At 41.0% G+C, this 15,964-nt stretch overlaps 1 protein-coding gene across 1 annotated transcript; it reads right to left on the reverse strand.

Annotated features, from left to right (window-relative positions):
* Nucleotides 1-5,618: 5,618 nt before the first annotated feature.
* Nucleotides 5,619-15,664, reverse strand: LOC120741733 (opioid growth factor receptor-like protein 1). Its single transcript, XM_040044765.1, has 7 exons — nt 15,220-15,664; nt 13,221-13,307; nt 13,023-13,101; nt 12,654-12,732; nt 11,294-11,360; nt 10,326-10,471; nt 5,619-9,057 (listed from the first exon to the last, which is right to left on the reverse strand). Exons 1-7 carry the CDS (start codon nt 15,403-15,405, stop codon nt 8,511-8,513), a joined length of 1,191 nt encoding a protein of 396 aa, XP_039900699.1. The 5' UTR covers nt 15,406-15,664; the 3' UTR covers nt 5,619-8,510.
* Nucleotides 15,665-15,964: the final 300 nt, after the last annotated feature.

Raw genomic sequence — 15,964 nt, forward strand, 5'->3', positions numbered from 1 at the left:
GTATGTTCTAAAAAGAGCTTTTAATGCTCAAGCAGAATAGAAGAACCAGTCAATTTACCATCCATCACACATCTATAGAAGACAAGGACAAAACCTTACGCAACCTTTGGTTTTATCAGTGGTGGTTAAGAGTCCAGACGTTATAGCATGTATACGTCCATGTGACAACTCAATATGTTGGTTTACTGAAGATAAACAGATCAGCCTGTCTGTGAAGGTTCTCAGTCATCCAGGTTATCGTAGTCTAAGGAGCTTGGAAAGAAAAGCGTCTGAACTTCTTTAAGTTTCTTAAAGACGTTTCATCTCTCATCTGAGAAGCTTCTTCAGTCCAGCCTAACTATTCAATTTAAGCTTAATTAGGGTAAAGAAAAAATGTCTTTCATGGTTTACTGTACTGTGGAGACATCAGGAGCCTTCTTTTCAATATTTTTTACAAAATGCATCACGTACTGTAGATCATACCTCATGCTGATTTTTGGAACCACGTGAGGCTGCTCCTCTGATGCTTCATTTCTTTTGTCTAGCTTCATCAAGGCTCATCAACAGCAGCAAAGAAGAACAGCTGGATTGACTCTGTCACCAATGGGACAAAGTAGAAAGTCGTAGTAGGAGCGAGATGAGTCGCGCTACAACAGAATCGATGTTCTTTGAAGACTCCGTCACATCTTTCTGCTTAGGCAGCAAGTGTTCTAATCTTATCCCACTTCTTATCTTTCAGTTTCTTTGTAGAGAAAACTCCTCTCACAGAGGGTTCTTCAGTCAGTTGCTATTCACATAATCTACAGCTCCTTCTTGCGCTCCCTTTACTGAGGACTTTAATCCTATTATTCAGCTGGCAGATCTGCTGCAACAGATGTGTTCTTTGTACCAGAGAAGCAGAGCGTTATTTCTTTCTTGCTGTGGCTCTGGAAGGCACAGGCAGTCCATGATTGACTGTAAGATGCTTCAGAAGTGACTATGCAAGTAATGAGTGCTTAACAATACTCCTAAACTACATTAGAAACTTAAATAAAGGTTGTCAAGCATTGTGACAAATGGAAGCAGCGCATCGTGTCATTTTTAAAAATGCATTTTATAGGCAAAGTATGTGCTGCCTGAGGTCTTTTAGCCCTGCTGTTGTTAATTTATCTGTACCTTTGTTTGTCTGTGCGTCAACGTATAATTAAACCATGTATGAATGTGCAGTGGTGTTTTACGCCTGCCAAACTTGTAATTTATCTCTTGTTTAGACACCATGGAAAATGACAGTGTAATTGTTTTATTAAAAACAGATGATTACGCAATAAACAATGTTCTCCGCAAATAATACTCGTGAGTAATTTATGCACGCTTCAAGGCAAAGCTCAGAGTGACATATGCAGTAATAAATTCTGGTGACACTCTTCAGCCCAGTGTAATAGAAGCTAATGACTACAGCTACAACAGAAAGTACATGACATAGGACATAAAACTAGGCACTGATGTTTTGTGATCAAAAGGATATTGATTCCTTAAAGTCCCACATAAACACACTTAGTAGCACAGGGCAAAGCCTAACTGGGGGATACATAGCTACATGTATCCCCCAGCTATGTATCCCCCTGAGCTGTAGCTCAGGTGGCAGAGCAGGTCAGCCACTAATCAGAAGGTCATTGCCAGTGTGTGAATGCGTGTGTGAATGGGTGAATGACTGAATGTAGTGTAAAGCGCTTTGGGGTCCTTAGGGACTGAGTAAAGCGCTATACAAATGCAGGCCATTTACCATTTGCAGGCCATAGCAAAGGACTAGCAACGATGTGGCAAACAGAGAAAGGAAAATATGTCTACTTGCTAACAGATGAAATAGCTGAAAAAGATCTAAACGAAAATCAGCTGAGGTAAGTGACTGAAGTGAACAAGTATTGCAAAGCCATAGTTTCGTGTGAATTACTATGTATTTGGACTGGACTGAAGTGAATAGGGAGAGAAAAAGTGATAGAAATTGTATGACTATATGTGAAATGTTCAGTCACTAATATTGTTATTGCCAGTTGTTAAGAATATCAAAAATTACAAAAGTGATTTTTATTTGAAGTAGCCAAAAATGCTGAAATACACATCGCCCACAAGCCTGGTATTCAGATGAAAAGGAGACTACCTTGTTAGTTACTGTGTGAAGTCTATATTGTTTAAAATATACAGTATAGCATGACAGGTATTTATTTATTTATTTTTTTAAGATTTTAAGCTATATGTTAATCTAGCTAATTAGCTAACTATTTAGCAAATTTTGCTGGCTAACTTAACAAAACTTGTTTTGTTTGTAGATAAGTGAAATATATGTTCCATTAGTTTTTTCTGTCACAGGGGCACCAGACTTCCCTGATCCTGGCCACCTCTTCCAACTCATCCCTGAGGACACTGAGTCATTTCCTGGCCAGCCAGGAGGTATAACCTCCCCAGCCAGTCCTGGGTCTGCCCCAGGCCTCCTCCTGGTAGGACTAGTATCAGTGCTCAAAAGACCTCGCCCACGAGTGTCCAACTACGTCATAGTCAGATGCTTGAACCACCTCAACTGGCGCAGTAGCTATACTGCGAGTCCCTCTCAAATGACCATGACCCTGTCTCATGGAGACTCAGGCATCCTTCAAAGGAAACTCATTTTCGCCACTTTCATCTGTGACTTCATTCTTTCGGAAATCTTCAGAGCTCGTGAATGTAGGTAAGGGTAGAAACATAGATTGACCAAATCAATAGCTTTACATTTACACTCACCTTTTCCTCCCCACAAGAGATTAATACTGCCCCAGTCCATCTAACATCTCATACGGAAGAGGATTCTCAGAAAAAAGTCAGAATTCTGGCTTTAATCTCAGAATTCTGGCTTTTTCCTCAGAATAATTTTTTCTCAGAATTCTGAGATTAAAGTCTTAGAATTCTGACTTTCTTCTCAGAATTCTGGAAAAGAAGAAAAAAAAAGACATGCCCACTTTTTTTTTCCAGTGGCCCTAATCCTCTTCCGTACATCTCATGCCCCACTCTGATGATGTTTATGATGATTTGGATCATTAAACAGTCTTTTTAAGATCAGGTCAAAAGCATTTCAATACCCTCATTTTGTTTTTTGTTTGTTTGAGGCACAAACTGATGGCCGGACATTCTACTTCAGGATTTCTAGTCAAGAATTCATGGCACATCAGTTACAGTAAGTTGTACAGGTCCAGAAGTAGCATATTAGCTTCAGACCATCACACTACCACCACAATGTTTGACTGCTGGTATATGAGCTTTTTATGAAATGCTGTTTATGAAATTTTAAATTCTGTCTCGTCAGTCTACAGAATATTTGGGGATCAGCAGTGGTTTTGTTCTTGGAACTCTTCCATTGATGCCATTTCTACCCAGTCGTTCCTATTGTTCAATTGTGAACTTTGACCTTAACTGGCTGGCCATTCCTGAGAAGGTTCATCAATGATCTCTGTTTTCTCCACATATGGGTAATGGCTCTCACTGTGGTTGACTGGAGTTCCAAAACCTTGGAAATGGGTTTTAAACCCTCTCCAGACTTCTTCTTCATCCTGGCGTTGTTCCTGCTGGTGCAGGGTCCGCGCTTCGGCAAAGGTTTCTCCATTTGGTTCTGTCCAAGGCGTCCTCAGGTAATGTGTTGACGGTCTTAATGTCCTCCTTAATTTTGTCCATCCACCGTTTCTTCGGTCTGCCTCGAGGCCGGCATCCTTCTGGGTCGATCGTCATAGCCATTTTTGCTACAGAGTTCTCATCCCTTTGAATCATGTGTCCATACCACCTCAGGCGGGACTCAAGCATCTTTTCCTTAATTGGGGCTACGCCTAGTCGCTTCCGTATGTCTTTGTTCGTAACACGGTCCCGCTCCATCGGACCATGCGCATCTCCATGGTGTTTAGGGCCTGTTCATGTGTGGTCAATGCTGGCCAACATGCGCAGCCATACAGGGCTACTGGGCGGACCACCGTTTTGTAGATTTTTTCCTTGAGTCGATCTGGCACTCTTCTGTCGCAAAGGATACCAGTGACCTGTCGCCATTTTAACCAGGCTGCATTTATTTGTGCTTGGACATCGGAGGTGATATTTCCATGGTAGCTGATGACTGAGCCCAAGTAGCGGAACTCTTCTGTCTTCTTCAACTCTTCATTGTCAATTATGATGGTGCCAACAGTTTGGGGGCCTCCTTCCAGGTATTCGATCTTTTTCATGTTGAGCCGCATACCATATTCATTGAGCCGGGTCTTCCACAGTTGAGTCGTCGTTTGGGTCTCTTCTCTGTCTTTGCTGGCGAGGATTACGTCATCAGCAAAGAGGAGAGACCATGGATGAGGTAACTGGAGGTTGGCCGTGATGGTGTCCATACATAGAATGAAGAGGAGGGGTGACAGAGCTGATCCTTGGTGGACACCAACACTAACTGGGAAGGGAGGTGATAGTCCAGCGGCGCATCGGGCTGAACTGGTGACGTTGTCGTAGAGGAGCTGTATCCATTTGACATACGCCTCAGGGACACCATGCGATCTTAGGGAGTGCCATATGAGGTCATGGGGGTACCCTGTCGAAAGCCTTATCAAGGTCTAGGAAGGCCATATGTACTGTCTTGTTCTTTTCCCTATTCTTCTCCAGCAGGAGGCGGGCGGGCGGCGTGTATGGCGTCAGTTGTTCCGCATCCCTTTACGAAACCACATTGGTTGGGGGTGACGTTGACAATTTCCCGAAGATGTGCATCGATGACTTTTTCGAAAATTTTCATCGTGTGACATAGTAGGCAAATAGGACGATAATTTGAGCATTCGGCTACAGCCCCTTTGTTCTTCCATATGGGTATGGTAATGCTGGTCGTCCAGGCCTTCGGGACTTCCCCTGTGCTGACAATGTTGTTAAACAGTTCTGTCAGGATGGCCGTTCCCGGTCGCCCGAGAAACTTCCAGACTTTGGTTGTTTCCAGTCATGGTTCCGATATTGATTGTTCCAAAACAAAGATGGAGTCGTCTCTTTAGCCCAATCCGTCCATGAGTGGGTAGCCCTTGCTGATTTCCCATGTCGTTCCGTTGAGAACGGCACGCGTTGCCTGCGGGGGACGCCCTAGCATTTCCCAAATTTTGACGTTCCATTGCCATTTGATGTGACAATTTGAAGTTTCGATCGACTTGTCACACCGCCTGACATCGAAGACCATCACCGTTGGTTGGTTATCCAGGAGGCACCGCGAGGAGGTGGTGATTGGATTTTGCCTCCCTCTCCAGGGAGGCCCTCTCCAGACTAAAAGATTTAAATTAATTTGTTTTGTCTCATTTTGAGTTTTTTTTTTAATCATAGCATGATGTGTTGCTTTTTGAGATCTTCGCTTCACTTCTTCACTTTGTCAAACAGGTTGTTTTGATTGATTTCTTGACTCAAGAAGTCTGGCAGTAGTCAGGCCTGTTTGTGGCTAGTGAAATTGACCTCAACCACAAAGATTTTTCCAAAAAATCTTTAGCCAATATTAAAATTTAACGATCTGAAACATTTTAATGCAGAAAAATGGCTAAAAATACATCAGGAAGGGGGAAAATATTCATTCATAACACTGTACCTGCTTGAATTTAGTTAGTACTACTTGCATCAAAATGAGATGACAAATGAAACGAACACTGTTAATCCACAACCCCATTTTTATTAGAGTTACATGTGGCAAAATTCACATTTCAGGGTTTATGTCCACTTATTGTGGCCTGTCAGTTCTGAAAACCCCCCAAAACAAAACTGTGTTCAGCAAGCATAGTGAACATTTATCAATGTAGCAATCACAATTTATTCAAAGAAACAATACAAACAATTTCAAGTGTTATATAGTATTAACTTTTCCTCTATATCAGTTCTTCTAATGTATTCCTGCCCATACTCATATACTCATAGTGTACATGACTATATTGTGGACAATGATGTAGATATCAAAACGCTGTACAAAAAACAGGATGTACAGGAAAGACACTCCATACAGCATCCAGATAAAAATTAAAAATACAAAAGAGGCACTTAAGAATATCACACAGACATACACATACTCACATATGTACATGTGGAGTATACTAGAAATCAGAATACTTGAGCCCATGTTATCATATAATTCACCTGAAAAGTTATTTTTACAATTATATCAGATACACTTGGCTGGAAAGCAATGTCAAAACTTTGTTAGCTAACATATGCATGGCCGCCTCCTACAGGAAGAACAGCCAACTAAAGAAGTTTTAAACTTCAATCTTTCTTATACTTAACATGGCTTTTAATCTATTGCTACTAGAAGCATACAAATAACTATTAAGATAACACCTATAATTAAAAAACTTAGCTTTTAGTTTAAGTTGACTGGATAGATCAATGCACACTTCCTGATATCTAATATTTGCCTTTTATTGAAAACTAAACATGACCAAGGAAATGCTGGGGGCGATGAGTTGACATTAACCTGAAATAAATTATTCCAGATTTGTTTTTTGTTGTTTTGAGTGGCAAGCAAATTCATCTTAAAAGATTCTGGCAGAAATATCAGCAGTACTGCAAACTTAGCCCTATAAACATTTGAACTCTCAAAAACATGGGCTAAGCTATGGTTGAAACCTAACAAGGGTGTTTAACTTCTCATTTCAGCAAATCACATTATTGCAAGGTTAGACAGTATCGTCACTATATCATGACTATGATGCACAGCCTTTTAAAACCTACAGCGCTTTTAACAGGAAGACACAGATTGTCCAAAAAGTGCAACACACACATAGACAGTATCAAAGTCTGACATAGCTTTGAATTAAAATGAAGCCAATCCGGATTTGCCTGAACCCTGCTTTTTACCTAAAGTCCACCAGATGGATTTTAGGATGCAAAAAGGCTTCCAGTGCTATAGAAGCCCGTGGAATTCAATTTTTATTTGGTCTTGACATTTCTAAACCCCTATCTGATGAGTTTATGGGCTTAGTTACTGAATAATAAAAAGATTAAGTCTATTGTTGTAAATCTTGGTCATACAATTTTTCCAAATGGAAGATTATTTGTGGTACAAAATGCTCATTAGCTAACAACTTGTCAATCACAAGACCCACCCCTCCTTCTCATATCCATACATTTTGGGTAACACTATGGTAGCTACATCCATCTTTTATACTGTCTATGAGAACACACTGCACACCACCAGTCTGATCACATTAACTTCAATCCATAACTTCCAGTTAAGAATGGAAGAAGGCTTTTAGGTGGCATAACACACTGTGGAGGTGTGGCAGCCAAGCTAGCTCACAGCTGTTTTTCACGTCACTAAAACTTGATATATATAGTATATTATAATATAATGTGATTACAGTAATGCCTACTTTGGAATATGATTTGTATATTTTTATTTATTCATAATTTAACCAGTTTAATTATGCCTGTTTGCTAGTACTGATACAAACACCATCTTTAGCTTGTAACTGGTGGAAATTTCCGGTAACATTGGTACTAGCATTTCTACTCTTTGCTGAAGGATTAATAATATTTTCTGAATTCTTGCCTACAAGACCAGAAAAAAATGAACTGCGACAAACCTATCTGACACACTTTGTATTTTCCCTTCATCTTTTAGACTGAAATACAAAGTGCATTATTTTAATCAGTGTAGTCACTGCCATTGGATAATTGGCTTTAAGCAGCCCTGGGTTGTTTTATAGCAAAATATTTATTGCACAGTTTTAGATTTCACAATTTTCTGCAGAGTTCACAGGTAATAATGTCACCTAAAGCCTTTCTTTTCTTACGTATTTCTTAAAGATATCAGCTTACCAACACGTTTTATTTTTTGCTATATAGTTCTGTACAATTTTCAGCGGAATTGGCTACCTTTAACATGTAGAGAGTAAAATCGCAGCGCGGATACATAACTGAGCTGTGCCTAAGATTAAATACAAAGTGAAAATTTCAAGTCAGTCAAGTTAAAAAAATCTATAAGTATTGCTGACAAATTAGTCTTCTTTCATATGCTTTTTACATGACATGGAAATAAGACAAATTCTTCCTGATCTCCCTTTTCACATTTGCTGTACAGACCCTGTACAAAAGGAGCTCAATCCAGGGTGTTGTTTGGTGGAGCTCCAGCTACAGCATTTCAATAATCTCACCATCCCAACACCAGCAAACATTCAGCATTCCAGGCCAAAACTTTAAATAAGGCTTCTGTCAAACTTTCTCTACTAGTTTAGATAATTTTGGGATTCGGCTATCTTAGCTCAGGATACAAACCCCACCAAAAGCACAAACAAACAAAAAATAACCCATCTTTAGATTATAATCCCAAATTCAGTTAAGATAATTCACTTGCAATAAATAAAGTACTGTTTGAGTTTATAGTCAGCCCTTAACCTAAACAGATTCTAATGATGTGTTCATTAACAGCTCAAACATCTGTACCTGTGTTTTACTGCCCTGGTTTGCATGTCCTTCCACAAAGCAAGTTTATTTCTTTACAATTTAAGTGGTTCATTTTGTTTTTTGTTTTCTGCTTTCAAAACTTTTCCCTACAAAGGAATCATCTCATTGAACTCATTCCTCTCTGCTCGAGCTCCCACCATCATCAGCGCTCCTCCCATGTTGGGACCAAGTCCCATGCAGCCCTTGAGTCCTCCTTCAGCCAGCTCATGGCACATTGTGGCATTGTGGGAAGACACAATATTTCCACTACCTGCAGGTGTGAATATGGTGCTCTCCATCCCCCTCCTCTGTTGCTCTGGTGTTGGAGCAGGCGCCCTAATCCCACTACTACCAGCACCCACGCTACCTCCAGCACCAGCACCACCTCCCCGCTTTTTAGGTGGTGGTCCCCAGAGGAACGCGTGGGCAGGCCTGTAGTGTTGGCGGGCATAGCGGAGCAAGCGTCGGCGGGTGGCTGGCAGGCGGATGGTGTAGACAAAGTATTCCAGGATGCTGTGCTGCATGTTGGACAGGGTGCCGTGGCACAGCGACTCCTCCAGGAAGAAGCGAACCAGCGGGGCCTTAAAGGCCTCATAGCCGAGCTCACCCAGGGACTTCAGGATGCGGGTGATCCGCAGGTAGTTGTGGTGGGACCTTCGATAAACAAGGCGGTTGAGAAAGAGAATTTTGATTGATTAGAATAGTTTGAAATAGCTTTTCTGAAATAGCCATCTAGGACCTCCTCTGGGGACTTATTTGGACACTTATTTTGAAACATAATCAAATTAACTTTAATTTCAACGGTCACTGGACTGCAAGACTGCACGTACCAATCATTTCTGTTTTTTAGAAACTTTATTTCCTCCTGGAAGTTATTCTTGTATCACCATCTTCAGACCCCATTCCTTCAGTGTCTCTTTTATAATGTTTCTGGTGTAACAGCTTTTTTCCTGCACGATTTGCACGTCCATATCCACTAGCATCAGATAACCCTGTGTTGGTATAATGTCCTCCCGATAACCATCACCTCTCTGTGGACACGGGCGGTTAAAAGTACCCATTTATTGCTCTACCTATACCACTTATCACACGTATAGGTTAAAAGATGGACAGATCACAAGCCTGTTCCACAGCTGACACACACGTCCCTACACAATCGCACATCGATGGGCAGTTTTATGGAACAACCCAACCACTGTTCATTCTGTGGTCTAGATTGAAGTAAAGGTGATGGCCTTCAATACAACCATGATGTACAGTCTGATGTCTCTGGCAATATAATTATTATTTACTGTTTGGTGTGGCTACTTGGCCCATGAGAAATCTAGAAACCAGATTCAGACATCTTTGTGCATTTTAATGGCAAGAGAATGGAAAGAAAATACACTGTTGTCAGCTTTGTTTTCCATGTGTTTAGAGATTAACGCAACAATTAGATTCAAATGGTTTAAGGAAGGTTTGTGACTGGAGGAGATTGTGGTAATAAAAGGGAAAGTAATGCTTTCCCTTCTAAAAGGTTCTAGGTACAAGGACAAGCACACGCTTTAATGTAAACTGCAAAGTGCGGCATTCAGGTGGTCCTTTGGCAGGAGGAAACACCGTACCTTATCTCAAGCAATGAAAACATCAAAACGGGATGTGAAACAAAAAAAACAACAACAATTGTTCTTTTAAATTGCCCTTTAACCATCTGTTTGTCCATTCAAAACATGCTCTTTCACATTCAGCTGCTGTTAGAGGAGCAATTAAGTTGCAAAGGATTTAGAATGATTGCCTTGCTAAAGGACTGAAAAGCAGCTACTGGCAACTATGCGATAACTTCACACAAATTGTAGCTGCAATTTTATCCCCCCCAAGCTACTGCACAGTGCATTTAAATATATAACGTTCACAAGTGTGTGTGTGTGTGTGTGTGTACTTACTCATTAAGGTGTTGGAAGCGCTCCTGCCAGTTCGGAGCCCGAGCAACATTGCCACTCTTATCCAGCAGCTTGACGCCGTAGAAGTCCAACATGAGGGAATAGGCCGCCAGGAATCTCCGCTTTGCTTCCCGAGTGCTTTGGAATTCCTGATGTGATTCAACACAACAAATCAGAAACAAACAGACAGGTTGTGTACAAAAGCAGCTTTTCTCTTTAGGTGATCAGAAGAAGCAGAAGAGAAAGCTGTATGCAAACACTGAATCTGAAATTTCATGAGGGACACATTTCTACCTACTTTTAATGGGAGCATGCACATGCAAACCAGCTGTGTTGTTCAAACAGATGTCTAATTTAGTCAGAGCCAAAGCTGAATGAGTATTTCCCAGAACGGTTGTTTGCTTTGTCACATTTGAGCGACTTATTTAAACGAGAGTGTATCGGCATTCTTAAAACTTCACTCGATTCAAAATTTGCCCTTGTGCTAAATTATTTCGGTAGTGAAATGTAAAGACTCAACCATGGGAAACACTTGTGCGATGAAAAGCCACAACTAAAGCAGTGATGCAAAACATTAGCAAAACCGTGACACTGAGCTGTGTTTTCCCCCTGCACTGAAAGCGCATTATAATGCACCTGAGCTGCCAGCGACACTCCACTAACTGTGAGCAACTCATAGTTCTTTGCAATGAAAGCATCAAAATCGGTTCACAGGTGGAAAGCTTTCAGTGTTATATGTCTGAATATAACCACATTTAAGTAAAAAAAACGATCTAATATGCTAATGTAGGAAAGCAGAAGTGAAATCTAACACCAAACAACAGATATTTAGGTAGAAACTATAAAAAGAAGAGGGACCGCAGGAGCACAGCTGGAGATCAAACACATGTCATCACAGTTTAATGAAGCACAGCATTAATAAAGCGGACCATCACAGACTAGTAGAGACAGAATATGTGTACGAAACTCACTTTGATTTCGTCCTGAGTCAGTTCATGTGCGTAGAAGTTGAGCCCTTGTTCTCTTAATGGGAACAGCCTGGGGTACAGAAATGGAGTAAAAACACTGTAAAAACATACAACACAATAACTACCGGGATGTGATGGTCAAGAAATACATCTGCCTACCAAATAATGAAGATAATTACTCAATGTAATTTCTCAGCAGGTGCTACTGTTTGCTCACTGTGCATGGTATGTAAAGGCTGTCCACCTCTTTCTTCTAGGCTAGTAAAGTGACTGCTAAAACCTTCCCACCGAATGTTAACCTGGCAACCCTACCAGAACTACGTGAATCGCTACATTCACTATATCAAACATGTAAAGGTCAGCAGCAAAAAAGGCAGCCTGCACATAGAGCCTGGAAGTTGCTGTGTATGTACATGAAGACCAAAAACACAAGTAAAATAGTACTGAATAGGAGTGTTTGCCTGCTTAACAATGAAGCTAGCATGGATGTGCCAAATAACTGCAGTTCCTTCAATGGCCACATGAGGCTGGCCCCAAAAGCAAGTCGTTCCCCTTTAACACTTGTTGTGCATTGTAACACTTCCATGTTACATATCAAACATGGAAGCCATATCAAGCTAACTACAGCTGTCAAGCTTGATGTGACAATCACCGTTTAAGCCAACGGTCCCCAATCTTTTTTGCGCCACGGACCGATTTAATATCAAACAACATTTTCACGGTGGTAGTCGCGTTGTGTCGCGGATAAAGGTGTCGCGGACAAATACAACAAAATAAAATGATACGACCAAGGCAAAAACTGTGGTATTTTGTAAATATAATAATAAACGCGAATTCACTGTTTAATTGTGTAACTTTATTAGCAGTGTCCTCCTGCTAATAAAACGACTCAACAACATTGAGAGTCACGTGTCTTCTCTGCCCTTTAATGCGCTCTGGTCTCTATGGTAACGCATAAACATTTCTTTCAAAATAAGACACACAACTACAACACAGGAAAAGACCCAGAGAAACGATAAAAGTTAACAATAAAAACTCCGAAAACCATAAATTTCACACCCGAGCCTCAACTCTCGCGGCTTGGTACCAAACGACTCACGGACTGGTACCGGTCCATGTCCCAGGGGTTGGGGACCACTGGTTTAAGCCACTAAAATCAGTTCTGAAACCTGACTGGACAGGTTAAACTAAGTGAGCGGTCATTAAAATATTCCTGTTTTTTATTGAACTTTAATCTGTAACAGGATAGAAAAAGGAAGCTTTGACATGTCATGTTACCGTGCCTTCATGCAGGCTAAGAACAACTTGATGCACGAACACACAAGCTGCATGAATATTAAAACAAATGGAGGGAATGTCTCACCACTGAATATAGGTGTGATTGTGCTCCAGTTTGTCATAGTCGCCTCTCCACTTAGAGAGAATCTCCTCTATGTAGATACCTGAGAAGAAAGAGGAGCTAAATAGCTGCAAAATAGATCTGTATTGCATGTGTGTGCGCTTGTGTGTGTGTGTGTGTGTGTGTGTGTGTGTGTGTGTGTGTGTGTACGTGTGTTTAAACAGTGGATCAGTCCACTAATCTGCTGGGCTTTCCCTGTCAAACATGACCTTTAGCCAAACAAAACTCACTAAGGCCAGCACTAACATCACTTCTCTCCCGTGTTAACAGATCTGCATGGAGAGTGCACTTTTTTCTGTGTGTGTGTGTGTGTGTGTGTATGTGATATCTCACCATCAGGCACTAGAGGGATCTTGTTCAGGTAGAAGCGCAGGTTGCGGTACTCATTGGGCTGCCGGGACCTTCTGAAGTTCTTCACATGAACACACAGATAAAATATATCACAAAGGGTGTCTGCATTAGTGTGAGTGTATGTGTGTGATGAAGCCTGTCTATTCTCATTGTAGGGTACACATGTGTGTGTTCATGTACCGGGTAGCTGTGCCGATATTTGTAGAGGTCCCTGGCGGCATAGAAACTCCTCTTCATCTTTGGAACAGACTCCGGGGAGTCAGTCAACTGAAAGAGGAAGAAAGAAGGAAAGACAGAAAAAAATGACTCTTAAGAATGGAAAAAAGAAAACAGATGGTGTGTTGCCCTTTGATGCCATTTAGCTGAATTAAAAACATTTAGTTGCTTGGAACATTAATATCTATGTTTTTCTCATAAAAATGGACAATTTACATCAGCACTAATGTGAACCACCACCAACCAGACACCTCTGTCTAATCGGGGTCATTTTTTTCATAAAATTTAAAGTGAAATGTGTTTCTTTGGTCTTTCTAACCTTTAGGGCCCTGCATGGTCAGGCTCCTCAATATTTATCTGACCTGCTGAAACCACATACATCTTCTCGGGCTTTAAGGTCATTAGATCAGAGACTGCTGGTGGTACCGCGCACTCGTTTTAAAACTCGTGGTGATCGGGCCTTTCAGACTGTGGCACCACGGTTGTGGAATTCTCTCCCACTGTCTCTTCGCTGCACGGACTCCATTGATTCTTTTAAGAAACAGCTGAAGACATTTTTATTTAGAAAAGCATTTGATTAATTTCTTCTTATGCTGTTTTTATAGTTTTATTGTTTTACATTGTTTTATTTACTGTTATATTGTTTTTATATTCCCATTTTCTGTGTTGTAAAGCACTTTGTGATTTTTATCTGTGAAAAGCGCTATATAAATAAATTTTACTTACTTACTTACTTCTTAGGTCATTTACTATAATCCATAAACTATCTCCCTCCTGACTTTAAAACAAGTCCAACTTATAAAAACAGAGCAAAACCATAAGTCTGGTTTAACTTTTAAGAAATAATCTATGAAAGATTGCTCCTGTTCGACTGTTATAACCTGCTGGTTCCTGTATTATAAAACAGTGTGAAATAGCCTAATAACAACAATCCCGTCAGCTACTCTGAACGTTATGGCACACAGTTTATGTGCCTGTAGCCTAAAAAGAATAAAACGTTTTCACTTTCTTTGTAAACCTTGGATTTATGGTTCCTTAGATTACTTTGATAATTAACAAACATCACGTGAACAGGATGTAGCCCATAACATGTATGACAGTAGTGTACAGTAAGAAACCCAAGACTGAATCCATTTCTTCTCAAATTTGGCATGATTTTGACACCTAGCTTGCACAGTCCCACCTGGCGTGCTGATGCCTAGAGTAAGATCACAGCATGGTAGGGCTGGGGGGATAAATACGCAGTATTTTAAATACTAGAATTTATTGCACTAACGCTCTCTAGCATTCAGAATTTATTAGTTATTTCTATCTTTGCCGTATTTAACATTATCTGTGCTGAATCAGCACATGTACAGACACGGTTTACTCTCAAAATTACACTTGGGAGTTTGAATAGGTTATAATTTTGCGGCAGTAACCTGCTAAATGCATCTAAACTTCCACAAAAAAACAAAACAAAACAAAAAAAACCAAACTTATTTGGTTGAGTCCATTTAAAAATAAAACATCGCAATAAAGGGCGACCTCGTCCTTATCCTGCCTGGCTGCCGTGTGTGTGGTCATTAACCTGCCTGTACACGGTCCCAGAGGAGGCTGAGCTGCTGCTGATCGTTTGTTCCCGACAGATAATTTAGTGGTAATGTGAACTCATAACTCATATTGAAATAATGGCAGTATGGCAGAAGGATTGTCGCTATGATTTTAATCCATTTTAATCTTGCTCTAAATTACGAGGAGAACCTGTCCCCTATAATTTGTCCCCGCGTAAATGTACAGCCGTTTTCCACAGCATGCGTGTACAGCACGTCTTCACGGTACATGAACTTGACGTATTTCTGAATGAAAGTTTGGTGTGAGCTGTGTCTCGGGTGCAGACATCACCGTAGCCCGGTTGTCCTTACTGTGTCCCGGCCTTTTTGCCGGTGGCCCACATGTCCCGGCTCCCCGGCGTGAAACGTACCTGCGGTGTGCTGTCTCCGGCGTGCCCCGCGGCCCTCTCGCTCTCCGCCGGGCTGACGGAGTCGGAGATGCCGCTATCATCTTCAGCCGCCGGCTCGTCGCTCTCCGAGTCCGATCCCCACGTCGAGTCACATTCCTCAATCGTGCTCGGCTCCTTGAAACGCCAGCTGCCCACCAGGTTTCCCATCTAAAAAACATGCAATACCCGCCTTCTTCTTCTTCTTTTTAATTATCGCTTTTTTTTTAAAGGTATAAATACTACATAATTTTGCCCCCAGCCTCGTTTTTCGGTTTGCAGAGCGGTGGGTTTGCACTGCGCTCAGTGCGGAGCTTTTAAATGGCAGAAAAGGGGGATTTCCACACTGGAAGGATGATGCGTGTTTCTGTATGAGAGGCCATTAGTGCCGCAGAGGCAAGAGGCGGTCTTACACCTGTGAATTGTATGAAACAAGGTTACAGTTGAGTAAAGCTAAGCTAGAGACTAAAACTATGAGTGGAAAACCTCCAAATAAAAAAACCCCTAAAATAACAACAAAATAAAATAAAAAAGGGTAGATTACTAATTTATGTGTAAGTATACATGTAGTCTACGCTGCCAGTGATGTTGAAAAGGTGCAAAAATGATCAAGAATCAATGTCAGAATTTAATATTGATTCAGTCAAATTAAAGTTGACAGTAAAAGATTAAATTAGCACAGTTTCAATTATTGTTTGCTATCTGGGATAACTAGCAAAAATGGATTTTT

This window comes from Simochromis diagramma, unplaced genomic scaffold, assembly GCF_900408965.1.
Source record: "Simochromis diagramma unplaced genomic scaffold, fSimDia1.1 OVJJ01000486.1, whole genome shotgun sequence".
In the NCBI taxonomy this organism is placed as follows: Eukaryota; Metazoa; Chordata; class Actinopteri; order Cichliformes; family Cichlidae; genus Simochromis; species Simochromis diagramma.